Source organism: Typha latifolia, chromosome 4 (genome assembly GCF_019914945.1).
Source record: "Typha latifolia isolate L0001 chromosome 4, TyphaL0001v2, whole genome shotgun sequence".
Classification (NCBI taxonomy): Eukaryota; Viridiplantae; Streptophyta; class Magnoliopsida; order Poales; family Typhaceae; genus Typha; species Typha latifolia.
The window spans coordinates 1,457,259-1,477,965 of record NC_133089.1 but is presented as its reverse complement, the minus strand read 5'-3'; the positions used below and the strand labels follow the sequence as shown (position 1 = coordinate 1,477,965).

At 37.9% G+C, this 20,707-nt stretch overlaps 3 protein-coding genes across 8 annotated transcripts; 1 reads left to right on the top strand and 2 right to left on the bottom strand.

Annotated features, from left to right (window-relative positions):
- Positions 1 to 1,967: 1,967 nt before the first annotated feature.
- On the top strand, positions 1,968 to 7,835 carry LOC140787198 (potassium channel AKT1-like). 5 transcript variants are annotated; one of them, XM_073135992.1, is made up of 11 exons: positions 1,968 to 2,221; positions 2,885 to 3,250; positions 3,473 to 3,530; positions 3,608 to 3,925; positions 4,033 to 4,278; positions 4,376 to 4,474; positions 4,650 to 4,679; positions 4,759 to 4,944; positions 5,197 to 5,394; positions 5,496 to 5,571; positions 6,526 to 7,835. In XM_073135992.1, the coding sequence occupies exons 1-11, from the start codon at positions 2,025 to 2,027 to the stop codon at positions 7,368 to 7,370; spliced, it is 2,619 nt and encodes an 872-aa protein (XP_072992093.1). In that variant the 5' UTR covers positions 1,968 to 2,024; the 3' UTR covers positions 7,371 to 7,835. The 5 variants fall into 5 exon arrangements, with proteins under 5 accessions (XP_072992093.1, XP_072992095.1, XP_072992094.1 ...); XM_073135993.1 differs by having other exon boundaries at positions 2,057 to 2,221; positions 3,052 to 3,250; XM_073135995.1 differs by having other exon boundaries at positions 2,114 to 2,221; positions 3,052 to 3,250; positions 3,664 to 3,925.
- A 399-nt stretch (positions 7,836 to 8,234) lies between these two features.
- LOC140787199 (3-ketoacyl-CoA synthase 11-like) lies at positions 8,235 to 10,412 on the bottom strand. Of its 2 annotated transcripts, none has more exons than XM_073135998.1 (2): positions 10,232 to 10,412; positions 8,235 to 10,020 (listed from the first exon to the last, which is right to left on the bottom strand). In XM_073135998.1, the coding sequence occupies exon 2, from the start codon at positions 9,918 to 9,920 to the stop codon at positions 8,379 to 8,381; it is 1,542 nt and encodes a 513-aa protein (XP_072992099.1). In that variant the 5' UTR covers positions 9,921 to 10,020; positions 10,232 to 10,412; the 3' UTR covers positions 8,235 to 8,378. The 2 variants fall into 2 exon arrangements, with proteins under 2 accessions (XP_072992099.1, XP_072992100.1); XM_073135999.1 differs by having other exon boundaries at positions 10,220 to 10,317.
- Positions 10,413 to 11,875: 1,463 nt separating this feature from the next.
- Positions 11,876 to 17,723, bottom strand: LOC140787587 (uncharacterized). The gene is made up of 7 exons (XM_073136584.1): positions 17,141 to 17,723; positions 16,257 to 16,564; positions 15,330 to 16,058; positions 13,831 to 13,959; positions 13,264 to 13,467; positions 12,733 to 12,933; positions 11,876 to 12,236 (listed from the first exon to the last, which is right to left on the bottom strand). The coding sequence occupies exons 1-7, from the start codon at positions 17,400 to 17,402 to the stop codon at positions 12,111 to 12,113; spliced, it is 1,959 nt and encodes a 652-aa protein (XP_072992685.1). The 5' UTR covers positions 17,403 to 17,723; the 3' UTR covers positions 11,876 to 12,110.
- Between the last annotated feature and the right edge of the window lie 2,984 nt (positions 17,724 to 20,707).

Genomic DNA, 20,707 nt, shown 5'->3' with positions numbered 1-20,707 from the left:
GTCGGATCCTCCGGAATCGGATCCACTTAAGCTTTTTTTTTTTTTTTTTTTTAAACTCTTCTCCAGACACAGGACAAAATTAGGCCCAATCTTGGACCAGGCCCTAATATTCCTCAGATTGGGCTAAGCCCGAGCCCATATATAACGATAATATTGATTCAATTTTTGCTTGCCTCGGAAGTTGTGGATTTTCGCCTTTGTCTTATATATATATATATAAATTTATCCGATGGAAATATTAAACTTTTGGTATGAAAAGAATCACATGTTTTCAACTTCATTTTATTTTTAATATCTCAAAAATAACTTGAGTTAATATACCCTGACGACAGCAAACAAAATTCCATTACATTTTAAAAATTAGTTTCTCTATTTATCGTATACCTTAACCTACAGAAATGCTAGCTAGATATGGGAAGTGTGAATGAGTATAACAGAGAAAGCTAGGATATTTTTATAAGAAACTTCCATAGATTTTTATCCATCTTTGTAAGTCTACTGTAGGTTAATAGAGACCAGGACACCAAGGGGGACTAACACATAAATGCCAGAAGTTTGAGTAGTGACTATTGGCCAAGTGGTTAGCAATAATGGAGGTCATAAACCCCTCTGGAACTTGGAAGTTGGAAAGTCTACAAGTTTGGGCCATGCCGACATCTATTATTAGCATAAGTCTTTAGATATTTGGAGAATGATTGCAAAGTGTTCGATGAATGTCTAGTCGCCACCAGACATGCATGCAAAGCTGAGGTTAGTCCACATTCAGTCAATTCCCTACATCACATATGCACACTGACCTAACAGTTGCAGGTCAATTCCCCCCTCCTCTTTTGCCTTATTTCTGTTTTGATCTTTTCTTTCTTTTGCCTGTTTAAATTTATCCATACGTTTTATTATAAATGTTTGAGAAAATCGCTCCGCAGATTATTTTCAACCCCCACAAAATATCAAAAATGTCCATCATATTCTCTAATACGATGGTCTTCTTAATTTTTCACTTTTATCATCCTGGATTATCTCTATCATTTTCTCTTCTTAATATAAGGAAGAAGATCACCGTCTTTTCAAATATTTTTTTTTATAAATTCATCTTTAGAGATCAATAATCTATCTTGAGTCTATGTTAGTATCTAATAAAATTATTTTCTTTTTTGTATTCTATATCATTCACGATGATGTCGTAGGTTGCTAAAAATAAAAAAATATATCAATACAAACTTAGAATACATTAATTTTAATTTTATTTTAGTTAAGATGGTATAATATTTCATAGTTGTTTTCTTAACATATAGGGTTTTGGGAGGAAAATAAGAGGGACTCATATATTTTTAGAATACATTAATTTTAATTTTATTTAAGTTAAGATGATATAAGGTTTCATAATTATTTTCTTAATATAAATAGGATTGTGGGAGGAGAAAAGATGGATTAGAGAAGAATGGGAAGAAGGTTTTGAGAGATCTTTTTATTTTATTTTATTTTAGTAAATGGATCGGATTTATTAACGAGTATGAATATAAATATCTAAGAGTATAATAGTAATTCAGGTAGGCGAATAAAGAAGGGCTGGAAATGGAAATTAGGCAAAACTGGAAGGGGCAAAATAAAAGATTCCCATTTATTTATTTTTGGGTTTCACGGTCACGGGTATTATTTATTTTTTAATTAAATAAACCGAGTAAATTCGGACATTTCGCGGGGTTACCTTTTCTGACCGGTAACCGGCGGCGTTTTCCTCAGCTACCCTCTAAGGTTACTAGATTTGGAAAGGACAGAGGTGTTACTTGCTAAAAGTTGAGGGGGAAATTAGGAAAGAAAATATTGTAGATTAAAAACAGAGCGGCGTGGCGCGTAACGCGGTAGGCCTACACGCTTAGTAGAAGCGAAACATTAGAGGAGGGAGGTCTCCCCATGGCGGAGATTAACGACAATAACCACGTTATTAAGTTCTAGAGAGAGAGAGAGAGAGAGAGGGGAGGGGGTTTGGCGGGGTTTTGAGGTGGAGTTATTGGTAGAGGAGAGCGATGGCGGAGAAGGGGAGGGGAGGAGGGTTTAATATACCCTTAACGGTGTGTTGGCAGGAGGCAGCGGAGAAGGAGCTCTCGAGGGACGGAAGCCATTACAGCTTGTCGAGCGGGATCCTTCCTCCGCTTGGGGCGCGGAGTAATCGGAGGAGCAAGCTCCGAAGGTTTATTGTCTCTCCTTATGATCGGAGATATAGGTAACGAGATCTTATCGAGTTTGTTCCTTTGTCTTTTGATTTCTGTTTTGATTTTTATTTTGTTCTTGTTGTTGCTCTGGAGCGAAGAAATTTCGACTTTTCGCTCGAGATATAAGATATTGCATGAGTTTGTTTGAGGATAAAGAAACTTTTCTTTTTCTTCTGTTTTCTTATTCAAGATTCTTAATTTCTTTTATCTTGCGATTTTATAGGAAGCAGCAACTCTTTTTTTGTTCGGAATCTTGGGAAGTACATTTCTATTGTTTACGGTGTTTTTATATATATATATATATATAAAATATTTCCTCTTCTTTTACTTGATTTGCAGTAAATAATTGAGGATTTCTCACATAGAAAGCAAAAGTTTTTTCGTTCTTTTTAGAGGTTCTGATAATAATATTCATCTCGGATTGAGCTATTTCATTGAACCTGCGGTATTAGGAAGAGAAGAGTTTCGTAAGAGAAAGAAGATGTTTGTCTATGAGATACTTAATGCGTTGAAATAGAAAATGTTTGTATGTTTTCTGAGCTTTCATCCCATTCTCTTAGATGGGGTTTAATTTGGTATTGTAACTTGCAAGAATATACAGTGAATGTTACAGAAGAAATAAGATTTAGTGTGTCCAAGCTTCTTCCCTAAAGTCGGTTCTGATATTTATGCAGAGCCTGGGAGACCTTTCTTATCGTCCTGGTCATTTATTCCTCTTGGGTATCTCCATTTGAATTTGGTTTCATTCAGAAACCAACGGGATATCTAGCTGCAGCTGATAACATTGTCAATGGATTCTTCGCTATTGATATCATTCTGACATTCTTTGTCGCCTATCTAGACAGAGCAACCTATCTGCTCATAGACAACCCTAAGAAAATTGCTTGGAAGTATACAAGCATCTGGTTTATGCTCGATGTCTCTTCCACTATCCCTTCAGAAATTGCTCGAAAAATTCTGCCTGCAAAGCTCGGGTCATATGGATTCTTCAACATGCTTCGGTTGTGGCGCCTTCGAAGAGTTAGCGCACTTTTTTCTAGGTATGCTTGTTTCAGGGAATGAAGAAACCTTTAGATGTAGCTTCTTCCACATACCTTACTAGAAAGCTTTTCCTTTGCCCTTATAATGTCTTGGAACTTGGAAGGGAAACCCCTTAGCTAGTTAGCTCTTAAACCATTATGGTATTGTTAAGCAATTTGTTACTTTATGCATTATTAGTACTGTTTGTGACACTAACACGAGTCAAATTTTTGTCTTGCCAGATTGGAGAAGGATAAAAACTTCAACTACTTTTGGGTTCGATGTGCAAAGCTTGTTTGTGTAAGTAGCAAATTCCGTTCTGTTCTTATGGAATTTTCTGTCATACCTTTCTCATTCATTCTGTGATAATCATATAGGTGACCCTTTTTGCTGTCCATTGTGCTGGATGCTTCTATTATCTTCTTGCTGATAGGTATCATGATCCCAGCAAGACGTGGATTGGCAATACAGTGCCTGATTTTCATGATGAAAGCCTGTGGATCCGGTACGTGACGTCAATGTACTGGTCAATCACCACCCTAACGACTGTCGGTTATGGAGACTTGCATGCAGAAAACACAAGAGAAATGGTTTTTGACATTATCTACATGCTTTTCAACCTTGGATTGACAGCGTATTTGATTGGAAATATGACCAATTTGGTTGTCCATGGGACAAGCCGTACTAGAAAATATGTGAGTTTTTCTAACAAATACTCTTGAGTTGCCTTTTCTTAGTATGAAGTCATGGATAATTTTATTCTATACAAATTTATGTCTGGTGGATTCCTTTTGAACTGCAGAGGGATACAATTCAAGCTGCCACTGGTTTTGCTCAAAGAAACCAGCTCCCTGTTCGGCTGCAAGAACAGATGATCTCTCATCTGTGTTTGAAGTTCAGGACGGACTCAGAAGGCCTTCAACAACAAGAGACTCTTGATGCTCTTCCAAAAGCTATTAAATCCAGCATTTCAAACTATCTGTTTTATAATCTTGTTCAAAAGGTTTATTTGTTCCGGGGGATTTCAAATAATCTACTTTTTCAACTGGTAAGACATTATAAACGTATAAGTTCGATAATCTTTTGAAGTGCTAATGGTTCACTGATCGTGAAGCAAACTCTCACATAACATTGTAAAATAATAGGTTTCTGAGATGAAAGCTGAATACTTTCCTCCGAGGGAAGATGTGATTTTGCAGAATGAGGCACCCACAGACTTTTACATATTAGTTACCGGCAGTGTGGTAAGTGCAAGCTCTACTTTAAGAAGTAATTTTAGGAACTGCAGATTACTTGTGTCATCCAAACAAAGGATTCCACTGAACTCATATCTGACAAGGCTGAGAGGTTTCTTCTGCATTTAGTAATATATTACACATGCATGCCCTGAAAGCTGATGCATCAACCTCTTTGTTGTAGGATTTAATAGACCACAAGAATGGGGAACAGGCAAGTTTTAAGCTGTGTATATGTTAAGAAAATTCATTCTTTAGATTAACTTCATTAAGGAATTGGTTGTAATGTGCAGATTGTTGGGGGAGCGAAATCAGGAAATATTGTAGGAGAGATTGGGGTTCTTTGCTATAGACCCCAACTATTCACTGTTCGAACCAAATCACTATGCCAGCTCTTACGGTTGAATCGCACTATTTTTCTTAGTATTGTTCAGTCAAATGTTGGAGATGGAACAATAATCATGAATAATCTGCTTCAGGTTAATAATCCAGTTTCTCATGTATTATGGTTTATTGATTTCTCATGACTAGGTTTGAGATATTTGCTCTTTCTATACATATTCTCATTTCAAAAGTCAATAACCTTATATCTAACCCGGATATTTGGGACTAAAGGCTTTGTTCTTCTTATATGTAGCTATATTTCCACAACTGTTTTTACAATTTTATGAGGTACTGTAATGAGTAATCATTTAATGTCTTTTTGCTGTTTGTATTCTACCTTCGTGCAGTATTTGAAAGAGCAGAAAGAAGACCCTGCAGCGGAGGGAGTCTTAAAAGAGATAGAGAATATGCTTACTCGTGGACGGTTAGATTTGCCTCTTACCCTATGTTTTGCAGTAAATAGAGGAGATGATCTATTAGTGCAACAACTTCTCAGACGTGGTTTTGATCCAAACGAGTCGGACAACAATGGGCGCACAGCACTGGTTAGGAGTACAAACTCTGTCAGACTGACATATGTATTATTCTACTTAATGTCACCTGAAGCAAGTATTCAGCTTGGTCTTTCCATTTATATGATAAACAGCATATAGCGGCATCAAAGGGAAGTGTTCAGTGTGTCCGTCTCCTTCTAGACTTTGGAGCTCATCCCAATAGTAGAGGTATGCTGCAGCAATTTGAAGTACTGTTTCGGGTGGTTACTCACTATTTACCCTAATTATATGCTTCCTGCAGAAAATCAACATATTAAAATGTACTGTTAGTTTTTCCTTTGAATAATCTTCTTTTGAAGACCCGCTAATCACTATCCTGAAAGATCCCTTCTCTATTTACCACAATTTAGGACATTCTTCGCATATGCCAGCACCATTCTGTGTCCTAATTAGGGGGCATAATGAAGTTGTATCGAGTGGACTAGGCAACTAGTGTTGCTATTAACCTTAACATAGGTGAGCCAGAAGACTCTCAATATAATGGCATTCACATTGCCTATTGGGTTCTTCTGTTTTTCTCCCCTCGCTGAATGCCGAATAGAAAATCGTTATTCACATATTTATACGTACTTTGGCTGGTATTACTCAAGCATTTCATATAAAATATTAAATAGTATATTGAATATCAAGTAAGTCAATTGAAGTATAATTGACTTATGCAATTACACTTCTTTTTGCTTCTCTTGTAGGATTTTATGCAGGATAAGAAGGCATATCACTACTATACAGGTAGCAAACTTGATATTCAAATATTAGTTTAACTTAAGTAGACAAGGCATGTTTGAGTGTTCAGTTCATATCTCCTGGATTGGCTTGCTTTAAAGGTTAACTAAATAGACCTTCCACGGACTTGTCCAACAACTTAGCAGATGCTCTTAGATATGGGAAATACCATTCTATTCAACACAAAAGATGTTCAATTTATTATGTCTACATATATAATATCCATTCTTAGCGTCCCTTTCTGTGTGTGAACCATCATAAGATGTCCTCAAGCTTGTGTGGAACATGTGACCTCAAGCTACTGTCCAGTAGTCAATATTATATTCCCATTGCAATATTATGAAGATAATATTATATAGATTGCATAGTGCTTTTTAAATGCTGCCTGTTTACGTGCAGATTCTGAAGGGAGGGTTCCCCTTTGGGAGGCTTTACTTGGGAAGCATGAAAAGGTGGTCCAGCTGTTAGCAGATAATGGTGCAGATCTCTCATGCGGTGACATGGGCCTATATGCTTGCACAGCTGCTGAGGAGAACAACATCAAGCTGCTTGAAGACATTATACGATACGGTGGAGATGTTACATTACCAAGGAAAGATGGAAGTACAGCATTACATCGTGCCGTCTGTGAAGGGAATACTTGGTTAGTTGACTTCTTATTGGAACAAGGAGCTGACATAGACAAACCAGACTTTCAAGGTTGGACACCGAGAAATCTAGCCGATCAGCAGGGCCATGAGGAGATAAAAGCTCTCTTTGAAGTGAAGCGAGCATCCGATCAACATTGTCCAGTAGCCTACCCCAACTGGGTTCCTCTTGGAAAATTTAAAAGTGAACCTGTAATCCGACAAATGAGTTGTGAAGGCAGACCAGTACCGGGAGTTGGGACTTCAAACAGCAGCAATGATGCATGGATTACCAACTTTCACAGGTCGCTTTTTGGGATTATCACGTCAGGTCACGTGATCAAGAATCCTCGTGGACTAATTATTCCTCCGAGGGATATTGGGATGTCCGGTGGTGCCTATCTCCATCGGAGTCGGGTAACCATTAGCTGTCCTGAGAAGGGCAACACTGCAGGGAAGCTTGTACTTCTACCAGAATCACTGAAGGAGCTCCTTGACATTGGCGCTAAGAAATTTGGGTGTTTGCCTACTAAAGTCCTAACAAAAGATGGAGCTGAAATTGATGATGTGAACCTTCTGAGAGATGGTGATCATCTTGTTCTAGTCAGTGATGATTAGAGAAGTTAACACAAATGGTGGGAAGAGCAATTAATTTTATGGCTCCTGTCTTTATGAAGTCTTGCTGTGTAGCTTAGTCTGACCATCTAGGAACATCCAGATGTGTGGGCATTATGTTAAAGGTAGTACGAGGGAAGATCAGCGCAATTAGGTCTGTGATGTGCAATAGAACAGGATGAGTTATGATTGACATGGCGCTAATTAAAATAAATCTGAGGGATCTTTATCAGTTAGCTTCTTATGTTTTTTCCTCGTGAGGTGAGTTTGCAGAAGTTATATGCGAACAACATTTTCCCAGTGGCACCTATGTTTACGCTCACAATGCAACCGCAGCAAAGTTAACTGTAAGAAAATTTTAATGTTGTTTTAGCTCTTGCCAACTTGTAATATATCTGTTTTACTACTGCTGAAAATTAAGCTGTGGATCTGTCAGTTTTCTCACTTGTTAAAGCATCTTCTCTTTCATTTGAGCAATCTCTATAATGAATTAGTTTGACATCACAAGCTTAGCATCTTCCTTTCTTTGGTTGTTTGATGTATAGGGAAGGGAAACTTGAGAATTTAAAAGGAAAAAAAGAAAAAGAAGATTACAGCTGAAGTTGTTCTCCTTCCTGTCTTTCTTGAAGGAACATGAGCAGCCAAAATTTATCTCGTGTGATACTCCTAGGTATTACGTTAAAAAATGAACTTTGCTGAATTCTGAACTAGCTAAACTTGTATCTGCACATACTTTTTATTCTCTCTATGTGTATGCAATGCACTGCACTGCCATGTTTGTAGTAGATGCTGCAGATGAAACTTTTAAAGCTGTAGATGGAATGAAGGAGCTCAACCACCCCCTCAAATTAGTCCAAGAACAGCAGATTAAGTTTACAAAGAGTAGCCAATATAGTTATCCTCCAACAACATACACTTTTGAAAAATAAATTCCTATACAAACTGCTACAAATTCAACAGAATAAGTTTCATGTCCTGAAGCAGAGACATGCCATGGTAGTTAGTGAGAGATCAAAGCGGGGAGATGTTAGGAACCACCACTGGAAACGTATCAATCTCATCGATCCACGGGTTCTTCTCCTTTGCAGGATTCACACTTTTGAGAGCCTTCCATACCGCGCTGTTACACTTGAAGCCCGACCCGAAGGCGATCTGCCATACCCTGTCTCCCTTCTTCATTCTTCCTTTGGCCTCTGAATAGGCCAACTCGTACCAAAGAGAGCTACTTGAAGTGTTACCAAACCGGTATAGTGTCATCCTAGATGGCTCCATATGCCATTCTGATAGCTGCAAGTTCTTCTCCAATTCATCCAGAACAGCTCTCCCCCCTGCATGAATGCAGAAATGCTCAAATGCCAACTTGAAATCGGGGATGTAAGGCTTAACCTTCATCTGAAGAAGCTTCTTGGCTACTAATGTGGCGAAGAAGAGGAACTGCTCAGACATGGGCAAGACAAGAGGGCCCAATGTGGTGATGTTGGTCTTCAAAGCATCTCCTGCAACTGCCATCAGATCCTTGGATAGAGAAATACCAACACGCCCTTCTGCATCCTCTTCTTGAGTGACACAGCTGAAGCACTTGTCATCAGAGCCCTTATGCGTGCGAACTGTGTGTACTAATTGATATTTAGACCGTCGTCGATCGGAACTCTTGTTGGATAAGAGAATCGCAGCTCCGCCCATGCGAAACAAGCAGTTCGAGACGAGCATCGACCGGTTGTTGCCGAAATACCAATTCAGAGTGATGTTCTCCGTGCTGATGACTACAGCATTGGTGTTGGGGTGGGCTCGAAGAAGATCCTTTGCAAGATCTATAGAGAGTATACCAGCACTGCAACCCATTCCGCCAAGATTGTAGCTAATTATATTACCCCTGAGCTTGTAGTGGTTCACCACCATTGCAGAAAGAGATGGCGTGGGATTAAACAAGCTGCAATTCACAATCAAAATGCCAATGTCCTTAGGCTTCAAGTTGGTCTTGGCGAGTAACTCGTCAAGAGCTCCAAACATCACCATTTCTGCCTCCTTTCTCGCCTCCGCCATCGAAGGATTCGAAGGAATGTTACGAACGGAGTCGGGAAGGTATGTTGCATCTCCAAGGCCCGACCTTTCGATGATCTTACGCTGGAAGTCTACGTTCTCCTGCGAAAACTTGCCGACGGACGTAGAACAGAGCATAAACCTCTCCCTGGTGCACTTCCGGGCTTCGTCGGGCTTATAGCATGCGAAATCCACGAGGTAGACTGGTTTCGGTCGCGTGAGGAAGTAGAGGGTGGAGAGGAAAACAAGGAGGGTGGAGCAAAGGATGGCGGAGACGAGGTTGAAGCGAAGATGCTCCCATAGATCACGGAGGTCTTGCATGGAGAAGGTGGAGATTTGGGCAGCAATGAGGGCTAGGAGGGGGATGAGTACGAGGTACATGCCATGGGTGATGAGGTGGTGGTAACCAAGCTTTACATACTTGAGCTTAATGGATTGCTTGAAGTCAGGGAGCTTGTTTGATGACTTTTGGAGCAACGGTGCTTCCGAGCTTGCTTCATTGCCTTCACCCATGTCTAAGATTATGTATTAAATGAGAGAGAGAGAGAGAGAGAGAGAGAGAGAGAGAGAGAGAAGAATGTTTTCTTCTACAAGACAATAGCAATCAGAAAGCCTGCAGAAGAAATATCCCCATTATTAAATCCATCAAGACCCAGATCACCAGATGACAAGGAAACAGAGTAAATATCCAAACAAACCTAGAGGCTAGAAAACCCAACAGAAAAAATAAAATAAAGATCTTTTAACTATCAAATGTAAGAAAAAGACGATCTTTTTTGGATCAAAAATTAGATTTTGAGAGAAACGAAGACCTGGAGACTAACCTCGGGCCACGAATCCGACACCTGGAGGAGGAGGAGGAGGAGGAGGAGGAGGAGGAGAGCTCACGAGAAGGATGGAGATAGAAGCGGGGAGGAGGAAAGATTTATATAGAAGTATCGAACGCAAACCCCTCGGTCTGCAGTGCTTGGGGTATTTTCCACATGATGTTTGGATGAATGCGGAAATATTTGGAACCTGAGTGGGGTTTCTCTTTTTGTCATTGTGCGGCGCGAATAGCGTGAGCCGGCGTGGATGTCGGAGGTTTGACCGAATTCTCCATCGTCGTTCTTAACGCGCTTCCATACGTTTCGGGAAGCTGCAGTATTGGTTCGTCTTGGTCTAGAAGTCATTTAAGTCTTTGAAGACCAACATCACCACATTTCTAGTGATGTGAAATTTAAGTGTATCCTAAAAGACTAAAAAATTTCTTACAAGTTAAGCCTCTTTTCCTTCTATTAAAAATCTAAAATAACTAATTCTTGATTCTACTTCTAAAATTGTACTTCTAATATATGATAGAATTTTTAGTATATATTTGTAATCTAAAATAATAATACAAAATTGATTCAAATACATTTAATTTGTCATATAAATTTTAATTAAAGTGTTTTAATTTATTGTAAGTGTCATTATATATTTATAAGTATGTAACGAGATAAAGTGAATAGTAAAAGAGAAAAAAATATATATGAGAAAATTAAGGATAAACTTTTAATTTATAGAATGAGATATGTGACGTGTAGATGAGGAGAGGATTCTTCAGATAATCTTATCAATTTAATGGTAAAATAATAATTAAGCTTATATGTTATTTGAATATTATTTCAGCAGGATATTTGATGTTTCTTTTCTAATCTAAAATAAGAAGAAGAAAAAATTCCTAAAGAAAAATAGGGAATAAATTTGTAACTTATGATGAGTATAAGGAAATCCTAGTCATCTCATAATTTCAGGGTACATGATGGGTTAGTTAACGTGAGGCTGGATGAAACGATAACTAGCTTGCCCTAAACGACTCTTCTTGGAAGACTCTGCTAGTCAACAGTCCATATTCAACTCATAAATGCAATCACGCAGTGAAAAGTTGGGAAACGAAAAGAGAAAAAGGAAGATAAAAGAGCATCGCCAACTCGTTGACTAGTAGTGGGTTTATTGAGATGTTTTGGGGGAATAACTAAAAGTTTGATATAGGATGATAACATCATGTCAATTGAAGAATTACACATAAATATTTAGATATTTGGTATTCATCACAGTGAGAAGCATCACAACTGGTGATTGTATGAAACACATGCATGCATCACATGTAGTTCTTTCTCCATTTGATCCATTCCCACCTTGATCGAAGGTTTAGATGACCATATTTTGGAGAAGACTTCAATTCCAGCTCAAGGAATCTTATCCACACACACACACACATGGATAGCATGTTTCCCTATTAAAATCAAGATGTTTGTCTCAATAAAACAAGCATTACAAACACAACGTGCTGACCGAAACTCTTATTGGTCAAATACAACTCACAAATATATATATATATATATAATTAAGCGTGAGAGAGAGAGGCGTGCAGGCAACATAAAGACTTGCTAATCTGGACAAAAATCTAACAATTGTGACCAATCTCAACTGAGATGCACGCAGGCTGTACAAATGCAACTTGCTTAATAGAAACCATTCCAATAAATGTTACAAATTAGCCACGATAATGGGAAGAAACAAAATTATGGGAGCTCTAATAACCCTTGAGTGAGGGGTCTGGCTCCAGGACAGACTTAACCCAGATGCACAACCCAACAGATTAGGGATCTAACTCTTTTCATTAACAAGGAAACTAATTGGAAGGAAAAAAGAATGGATCAAAGATTGAGAATGAATATGCTACTGTCTTTGTAAGACGTCTGATGAGGATAGCAATCTAGTTATGAAAGGAGAGAGGGCTGCAAGCAGTGCCTTTGGACACTCTTCATGGGGTAAATGTCCGCATCCCGATATTGCGACAAGCCTCTGTGAAATGGCACGTAAAATATTGTAAGTATAAACCTGCTTAAAATAATTTCCTACACTTTACTCACTCAAACATCACCCTATGGAAACTACCTTGAGGCTACAGTCAAAAGAGGATCCAAGGAGTTTGTCCGCCAGAAAGTGCAAAGAACAAAGGTTGCTATATTTATTTTTCCACGTTCAAAAGCACACTAATTTTCTAAAATTATACTGAGAAGCTTAGTGAGCTGGCAGGAAGGGGCAAAAAAACTGGGCGAATAATATCAAACTGGAAATTGGGCTTGGAAAAAAAGGTTCAATACTTCAATACTGTAATCCAGGATCCATTTCTAGTAAGTCATATGTGGGATCATCAAATAGTAACCGTAACATGTGGCGCCGTTCTTTTAAATGAATGACATCCATAATAAATCTAACTTCCAGACTAACTTAGAACTGATATGCAGTAAATAAAGTACTTGTATGACGTAAAATGGAGCCAAAAGGAAATACTCACAGAATTTACAAGCTTTGAAGCCATGGCTTGAGCTGACTTGAGAGAGACAAGCACATCCTCAGCACCGGTTACAACCAGAACAGGAAGATCTTCAACTGATTTTAACAATGCAGCGGCATTTTTTGATGAGAGGACGGATGCAAATGACAGGCGTCCAATCTCATGAAGTGCTTTATCCCAGCCCTCCACAAATAATGGTGCCTAAATGGAAGAATTTCATTTTAAGTCAATACTTGAGCAAAATATATTGACCAATTATAACTGCTAATCTACACAAACACACTAATTACAATTTTCCAAGAACATCAGTTCTGCAGGAAACTAGCTTTCACCAAGATATCTGAAGGACAATATAACAGTAAACAGATATACAATAAATCCTTAAACACAACCGGTCAATCCATAATCTCAAACACCAGGCACACTCCCCCCACCCCACCAAAAGAGAAAAGAAAATTTGAAACAGTGAAATAATTTTGAACTACACCAGCATATAAAATATATGCAAAACATTATACCAAAGTACTTTACCTTATAAAGATTCAAAACATCTGCTGTTAGCTTGGTGGCATCATACCATGCACGACGATTAATCACTTGAGTAATTTCAGTGCGCAACAGAGGGCGAACCATGTGCTTCTTTGCAAGTGGAGTATGCAGCAGGATCCGAGCAAATGCAGGGACAACTTCTCTAGATAAGCTGACACTGACTAGAACCACTCCCTTGACTTTCACCTAATAGAAACATGCATATTAGCTAAAAAAAAAGGCATTGTGGAAATTGTTTTAAGGGAAAGAAGGAGAGAAGACAAAAAAATAGAGTTTTTCCCAATAAAATTACATAAAAAATAAGACTAAGCAACAAAATTGACCTTGTAACAACCAATAGGATATTTAAATTAATATGAATAGCACAAGGCTGCAAGTTTAGACCTAGTCTAAAATACCCTTGGCAATTGCGAAGATGTTTCTACATGGAACATTGTTGACAAATGGCACAAAATCATATGATAAAATGCTAGATAAAACAAAGTTGATGTGGCTATTCATAGCAAATAATAAGGAAATAGACTGCAATGGAGTCAGATAGTTACTTACCTTGTTAGAATCAGAAGAGCCACAGATCTTTTCAGCAGCCTTCAAAGCAATTAGTCCTCCATCATCATGACCAACAAATATTACTGATGAGAAGCCCATCTCCAAGCAGAAAGATATAAGAAGATCAACCTGCAAAAGGTTATATAAGAAGAAAAAGTGATCAGCCTTAAAAAAATACAACAATTAGTCCCAACTATTAAAAACTGCTCAAAATAAATAAATAACTGCTGAATAGAAATGTAGGATAACTGTCTTAATGCATGGTGGAAAAGCTTTGAAGGAGAACACATGAGAATTCTGAATCTTGAACATATTTGATGTATGCAGCAGCTGGGAAAAATGTTACTGATAGGTGGTTATGACCTCACAGACTGTTGCACGCTATTGATATGATCTTTCCCTGGAAGATAAACCAATTTCTACCATCTCATCCTCAAAGAGGAGTAGATATGTTGTTATCCTTTATTTTTATGTTTAGCATGAATCCTCCATCCTGCTATATATGTTATCTCACCTTGAACATTAACTCATTGCAGAAAAGTTCTATAAATAACTTCTAACTTATCAATATACTAATCTGGAGACACATAAGATATCAGACAGTAGACTCATACATTTTTCTCATAAAAATGCATCTCAGATAGATCAATATAAGCATCATGAAAACATTTTGTCCTCAAAATGGTACGAGTGACATGCAAAATTTTAAGTCACTGAGATTTTTGCAGGAGGATATGACATATTTGCAGAAAACACATCTCAAGCTTAAATGAATTTGTTGCAACTTGCAAAATACAAAACTACTTACGAAAGAAGCTTAAGTGGCATATTTGCAGAAACCACATCTCAAGATTAAGTGAATTCCTAGAAAATTACAAGTTACTTCCAATGAAAGATGCTTGCCATAAACCAAACTCAAATACATAGTACAGTGAAACCAAAAGATATCCCAAATATACCATTGTATTAGGAAAAACATGCCACTGTGCAGTACAGGTGTGCAAAACACCTACTAACATCAAATATGGCAAGGATAACATCTTAATTTCTCTAATATCAACATTTTAAAAACAATATTCCAAGTATGTTACTTATTAAGCAAGAAAAACTGTATGAGTTTCACACAAAGGCTACATATCAAGGTTTACTAAGGCAATAAATCTCCAATGAGAAAATGATTGCCCACTAAGTATAAGCTAAAAACCAAATGACAAGGAAATCAGATACAAGTGCTGAAATAAATAAGTAGGACTTGAGAAAATGATTAAAGAATTAACTTCTAGGCATGAAATACAAGTCCAAAACAGCAAAACTAATTTCAACTCAACAATAATGATGTATAGCATGCACTAAACATTTAAACTTTACTAAGGCAGATAATTACTGGACAGATGAATCCATTATATGCATGACAAAAGCAGTCTATAAGTTTTCATTCTAGTAACAGACATGTCTTAATGGAAACATATTATACTTGATAAGAAGAGTAGAAGAATCACCTGGGATTCAAGCTTATATGGGTTTGGCAATTGCTTGTCTTCCCAATCCTTCCTACAAGGCCGTGATGTCAATCCCCACCCAGGTCGATCAAAGGCCACAACTGTGCACCCTACTTGTCTAGCAAGCAAACTAGTTAGATGCCTCCATGAGAACACGCCTCCTCCAAACCCATGCACTAACACAATACCAAAATTCTCCTTTTCTTCTACCTCAATGCAGAAATTCACTGATTTACAAGAAAATACATCGTCATTGGCATCAGAACTCAATGGAGGAGTATTATCTGATAAGTGGATAGGTGAGGTTGAGGTTGTAGATTCCACCAAAAGTGGAGCATATAATGTACTTTGATATTGGTTACTAAAGCTCTTGTTGAAATGATAGTTTGTTTTAGCTGGAAATGAGCATGGATTTTCGAGTTTAAGACTGCAGGAGGAAATGCTAGGTCCAGTTGCATTATGACGACTGTCATGGTAGAGTGAGGAGGCTAAAGAAAGAGAGGGAGGCGACTCAGGTAGGCTAAGCTTATAATGTAGTGTAAGCCCTTGACAATCAATAAACAAGCTGTCACTGTCAGCAAGGAAGTTGATCGGAAGATCACGTTCATAACAAATAATGGCCTTTCTCTTTGATTCACAGTTACTCTTTGAGTATACTTTTCCACTGCAGGGTGTGGGAGATCGGGGGACCTTCTGGTATCCACTAAAGAGATTCTTGCATGCCAAAACCTGAGACAGAAGAAGAAAAAAGAATTAGAAAAACACAAATGGATTGACAACATTTAGTCTATTCATAATATGTACAAGTCAAGAATCACACAACAGTAATTCTTAATCATCCTATGAACCAAGGAGACAAATGGAGCATAACACCACAGATTACAGAAAATTATCATGCATGTGAAAATATGAATAAAGTGGACGTACAGATTCTGGATCTACACGGTGATATAGAAGTTTTTTGCGTGCTTTGCAGCTCGCCCTGTAAGCAACCACGATGTGACCAAGAGCAAAAACCAATGAAGAAAGGAAAAGAACAGGCATCCCCCACGATTTCTTCAGGTGCAGCTTCTGGCTAGCCAAACTTGGTGGATTTTCAGTCCCAAACTCAGATATAGGAGTAAAAACGCAAACCTTGATAGAGAGGACAACAACAGAAGCTAAGGAACACAGCGTTGCTGTTCCAAGATAGGGACCGCAAGAAATCCCAGGACCATCACATAATGTGTAAACACCTGCAACCATAAAACATGACTATGATGGAAGATTAAAGGTGCCGGTGCATTCAAAAAATGAAAACAAGAAATTAAGAAAGCGTAACGTTTCTAACATAGAAAAACAGTAAAGATTCGTAATATTGACTCAGATATATGATACTATCATAGAGCTATCTCTTTACTTATAACAAATTGGCAAAATTACTTCAGTAATCTTCACTCACCGTGCAAACCAACAGCCAAAAATCGGGGGTTGTTAGAAAAGAAAAGGAAAAAATCTTTCTGCAACTTTCAGGAGATCAATCTCACCAAAGATTTCTATAAACTTTCTAGTCCAGAAACTCTCGAAAGAAACAATACTTAAATTACTTACTGCAAAATTTAGCCTCGGCACTTCATTTTTCTTATAAATCGAACAACATTTCCCATATAAAAGCATATAAGAAGATATTTATTCATCCGATCGCATCAAAAGATGAAACACTTTTCCACGATTCTAGAGCAAATTTCGCCAAAACTCATATTTCCACATCTTTCATTATTTCAAAACTGGAGTAAGGAAATCATTAGAAATAGGAAGGAAACATAACCCACATGTTACTATGAGGGATCTAAGGATCGAAATGAGAGGTACATCCATCAACGAGGTCTTGAATCCGTATCTCGCCACATGGCCCCTCACGCCGTAGCACCTTACGCACGCGAACCTCGAGGCAAGAGCCATCGATACCACCACGTCGCCGACGGCAACGAGAACCGGCGCTGACAGCACGAGCAGCGACGCCACCATGGTCACGACAAAGAACACCGTGCGCACTCCCCTAAGGATCCTCTCCATATTCCCCTTTCCAGCCATGGTAGTAAGAGTCGGATAGATCGATCAGCCCGTCGAGATCGCCGCCATTAGATACGTGGAAGCCCTAGACGCAGGTGAAGATTCCGGCGGCGGTCCGGCCATTTCCCGGCGATTCCTAAGATCTCTCGACGGGGATCGACATTGGTAGGGTTACGAGTGCGGCGAATTCGAATCTGGGAAGGAAGTTTTGGGGAAGGAACGAAAAGAAAAGGTAAAAAAAGAAAAAGAAAAAAGAGAATCAAATTATAACGGAAGAGGAAGAGGAGGAGGTCATTTTATAGGTGGCAAATTATTTGATTAATTTGGATAATAATTTGAATTATTCCGGTAATCTTCGTTCGTATCGTGTAGACATCTCGGATCTGTCGCGCGCCTGTCAGGTGGAGAAATGACGATAATGCCCTGGAAGTGAAACCCCCCGAACGGTCGTAACGAAGGCGACGTTGTGACCGTCCGATGAGGGATGGAGATCTACGTGGACCCTACTGCTGCCGTTGTCTAGCAAGATACGGTGGACCCCATCGGTTGGAGCTGGATTTTGAAATAGTTTTGGTCTCAGAGGAGTAAAAGGAGTGAAGAGCATAATCCAGCTTGTAGGATCACGCTCAAACTTAGTTCGAGCTTAATTCATATTTGATTTGAAATATGCTCGAATTTATTTATTAAACCATGATAATAGGCTCCACCTAAACTTAATCGTTTGCCTTAGACTTAAAATTAATTTTAATCTAAGCTTGACGAGAGTCATTAAGGTTAATTTAATCTTTTCTTCTAAATAGTTTAATATTTAGCATAAAATATCTCTCTGTTTTATCCAAATGAGAAGCAGCAATAGGTCATGAGAGATATCTATTTGATGAAGTAATCGCATATTTATATATATATATATATACACACACACGCAAAGAGCATGTTAATTCTTAAACGACGTGATCGTATACGGGAAGGTTATCTCATAAATCACGTCCGTTGAATTGATGCGGTCACAGAATATTAGATCAGAAGGGGTAGTTTTGATAATAAAAGGAAGCTTCAGGGGTGAAATAGGAAAAGTGCGAACCGTAGCCTGACCGAGTGGGATCGTGGTCGGACCGCCAACCAATGTAGCGATTTAAAAGGAGGCTGGCTTCACATGGGAGGGATGCAGAGCCCGAGCCCGCATGCGGCGCACGTGACGTTTAGCACGTGGAGTACGGCTCACCGATGGTAGAGATAACGGCCATAAACATAAAAGCTGTGTATTTTTAAATGGAGGCTGCTTAGTTTAAAACTTGTTTGGAATTTGAAAAGTTCCTGATTACTTAAACTTTGACCCAAATACAAAACAATTAACCAAAAAATTAGGAGTAATTATGTCTTGATCCCCTCAATTATCATTATATATCACTTTCACCTATCAAGTAATTATGTCTTGATCCCCTCAATTTGTAATAAAATATCAAAAAATATTTTATTACAAATTCTAATGAAAATAATCTCAAAGACTTGCCTAACTTAAAAGATGGACAAAATATTAAATTCTAAACTGATCTTCTATAATTTCTTGAAAATTCACTTCTAACAGAAGTGAGAAGAAAAATTAGGAACATATTTGTCTACCTAATTAGTCAGTTAAAATATTTAATAATTTTAATAGAGGAGGCTTAGTGATATAATTAAATAACTTATTAAGGAGTCTAATTTGTTTTATTGAATGGGTGAAAGTAATACAGAGTGACAGTTAAGAGAGTCAAAATATAAAAATAGCAAGGGTATCAAGTATCTATAGTCCTAAACATGATAGGATAGCTAAATTGACTCTCTGTAAGCTTATAAAAATATTTGAGTACTTGCAAAAATCCCTAACTATTTCTTTAAGATTTAATAATTAAAAAGAATAAAGTCTCTAGAGAATCTAAACCACATGGATAAGATTCAGGATAAGCCCTTCTGAGTTGTGACTGTGACATAGCCATAGGTCATGTTGATATCTATCTATAACTGGAGATATAAAAGAAACTCAAAGTTGTAAATGAAAAAGTTCTTCTCCAAGTTGTCCTGCTAGCCCAGAGGATGGTCCTCCAATCTCCATCCTCACTGGGTTTGCTTCAGTGCTTATGTCGTCTTGCAATGGTGGTTAGTAATGCTACGCTATTGTATCACCTTTTTAAGTATTCTGCACCAACTCCTAGCTAGCAACTCAGTTTAAATCCTAGTCTTTCGACGTCCCTTTATTCTTTAATGAGATAGACAATAGTACATTAGTTGGGACATGCACTAGTATAGTGTTTGGCCCCAGGACCACTCACTTCTTCAAATTGAGAATGAGATGATGAAGGGAACAACTAAGAGATAGTGGAAAGGATAGTATCTGACTAACCATCAATGAATCAAGTTATTTATTACTCTTAACAACCAACCACTCCAACTTTGACTCATATGGCTCATATAAAACTCAGAGTTTTTGTTCCATAAATATTTGATCTTGAATCTGCTTAAGTTAGAAGTGGCAGTATGATCCACTAGGTGCAGCATCATCAATATAAAAATCAACTAATTCACACAAAAAAGGACCTAACTCATGCCAATTTAAATGATTCTGAAGGGTTGAATCTCTCCTGTACCTTTCAAGTAATCTATAGTGGAATCTTAAAACCAGAAGGGTTGTGTACAAAATTGGGCAAGTCGTTCAGATAAAACAGCTAACGTGTGTCATATGCCCCTATAGGGGTTTGCCTCATAAATCCATTTCACTGCTAATAAGATCTCACAGGCAGCAATATATCTACTGGGGACCTTTAACTTTTCAAAATCTCTTTGGTGCCGTAGCTATCCAAACTATCTCCCAGTAAGATGGATGGATATCCATGAACAGAATCATAAACTGTTCATCTCAAACTTATATATTTAAAATATGATAGGTGGAACTACAGCCATTTAAAACTTGATTTATTTGCAATCCTAAGCATATTAAATATTATGAACAGTCATTAACATTCAAGGGGTGCATAGAAAGATCGTGCATGAATTTCGTCTGTTCAACTTTCAACCACCTAACTATCTTCTAGACTAGTAATTGATTCAGAACAACCTTAGCCTCTTTTTTAATTGGGAAATGCTTCACAGTCTTTATATTCCTTTGAAAAACAAGTGATACTTCACCAACTTAACTTAGTATATGACTAGCCTAATTGATCTACAAAGCATGGCCTACCAATACATTCACTCTTTCAGCATGATCGATTTATTCAATATAAAATAATATGAGACTTTATCAATATAAAATAATATCAGCAGGGCCAACCTAATTAATGTCCTTTAACAAT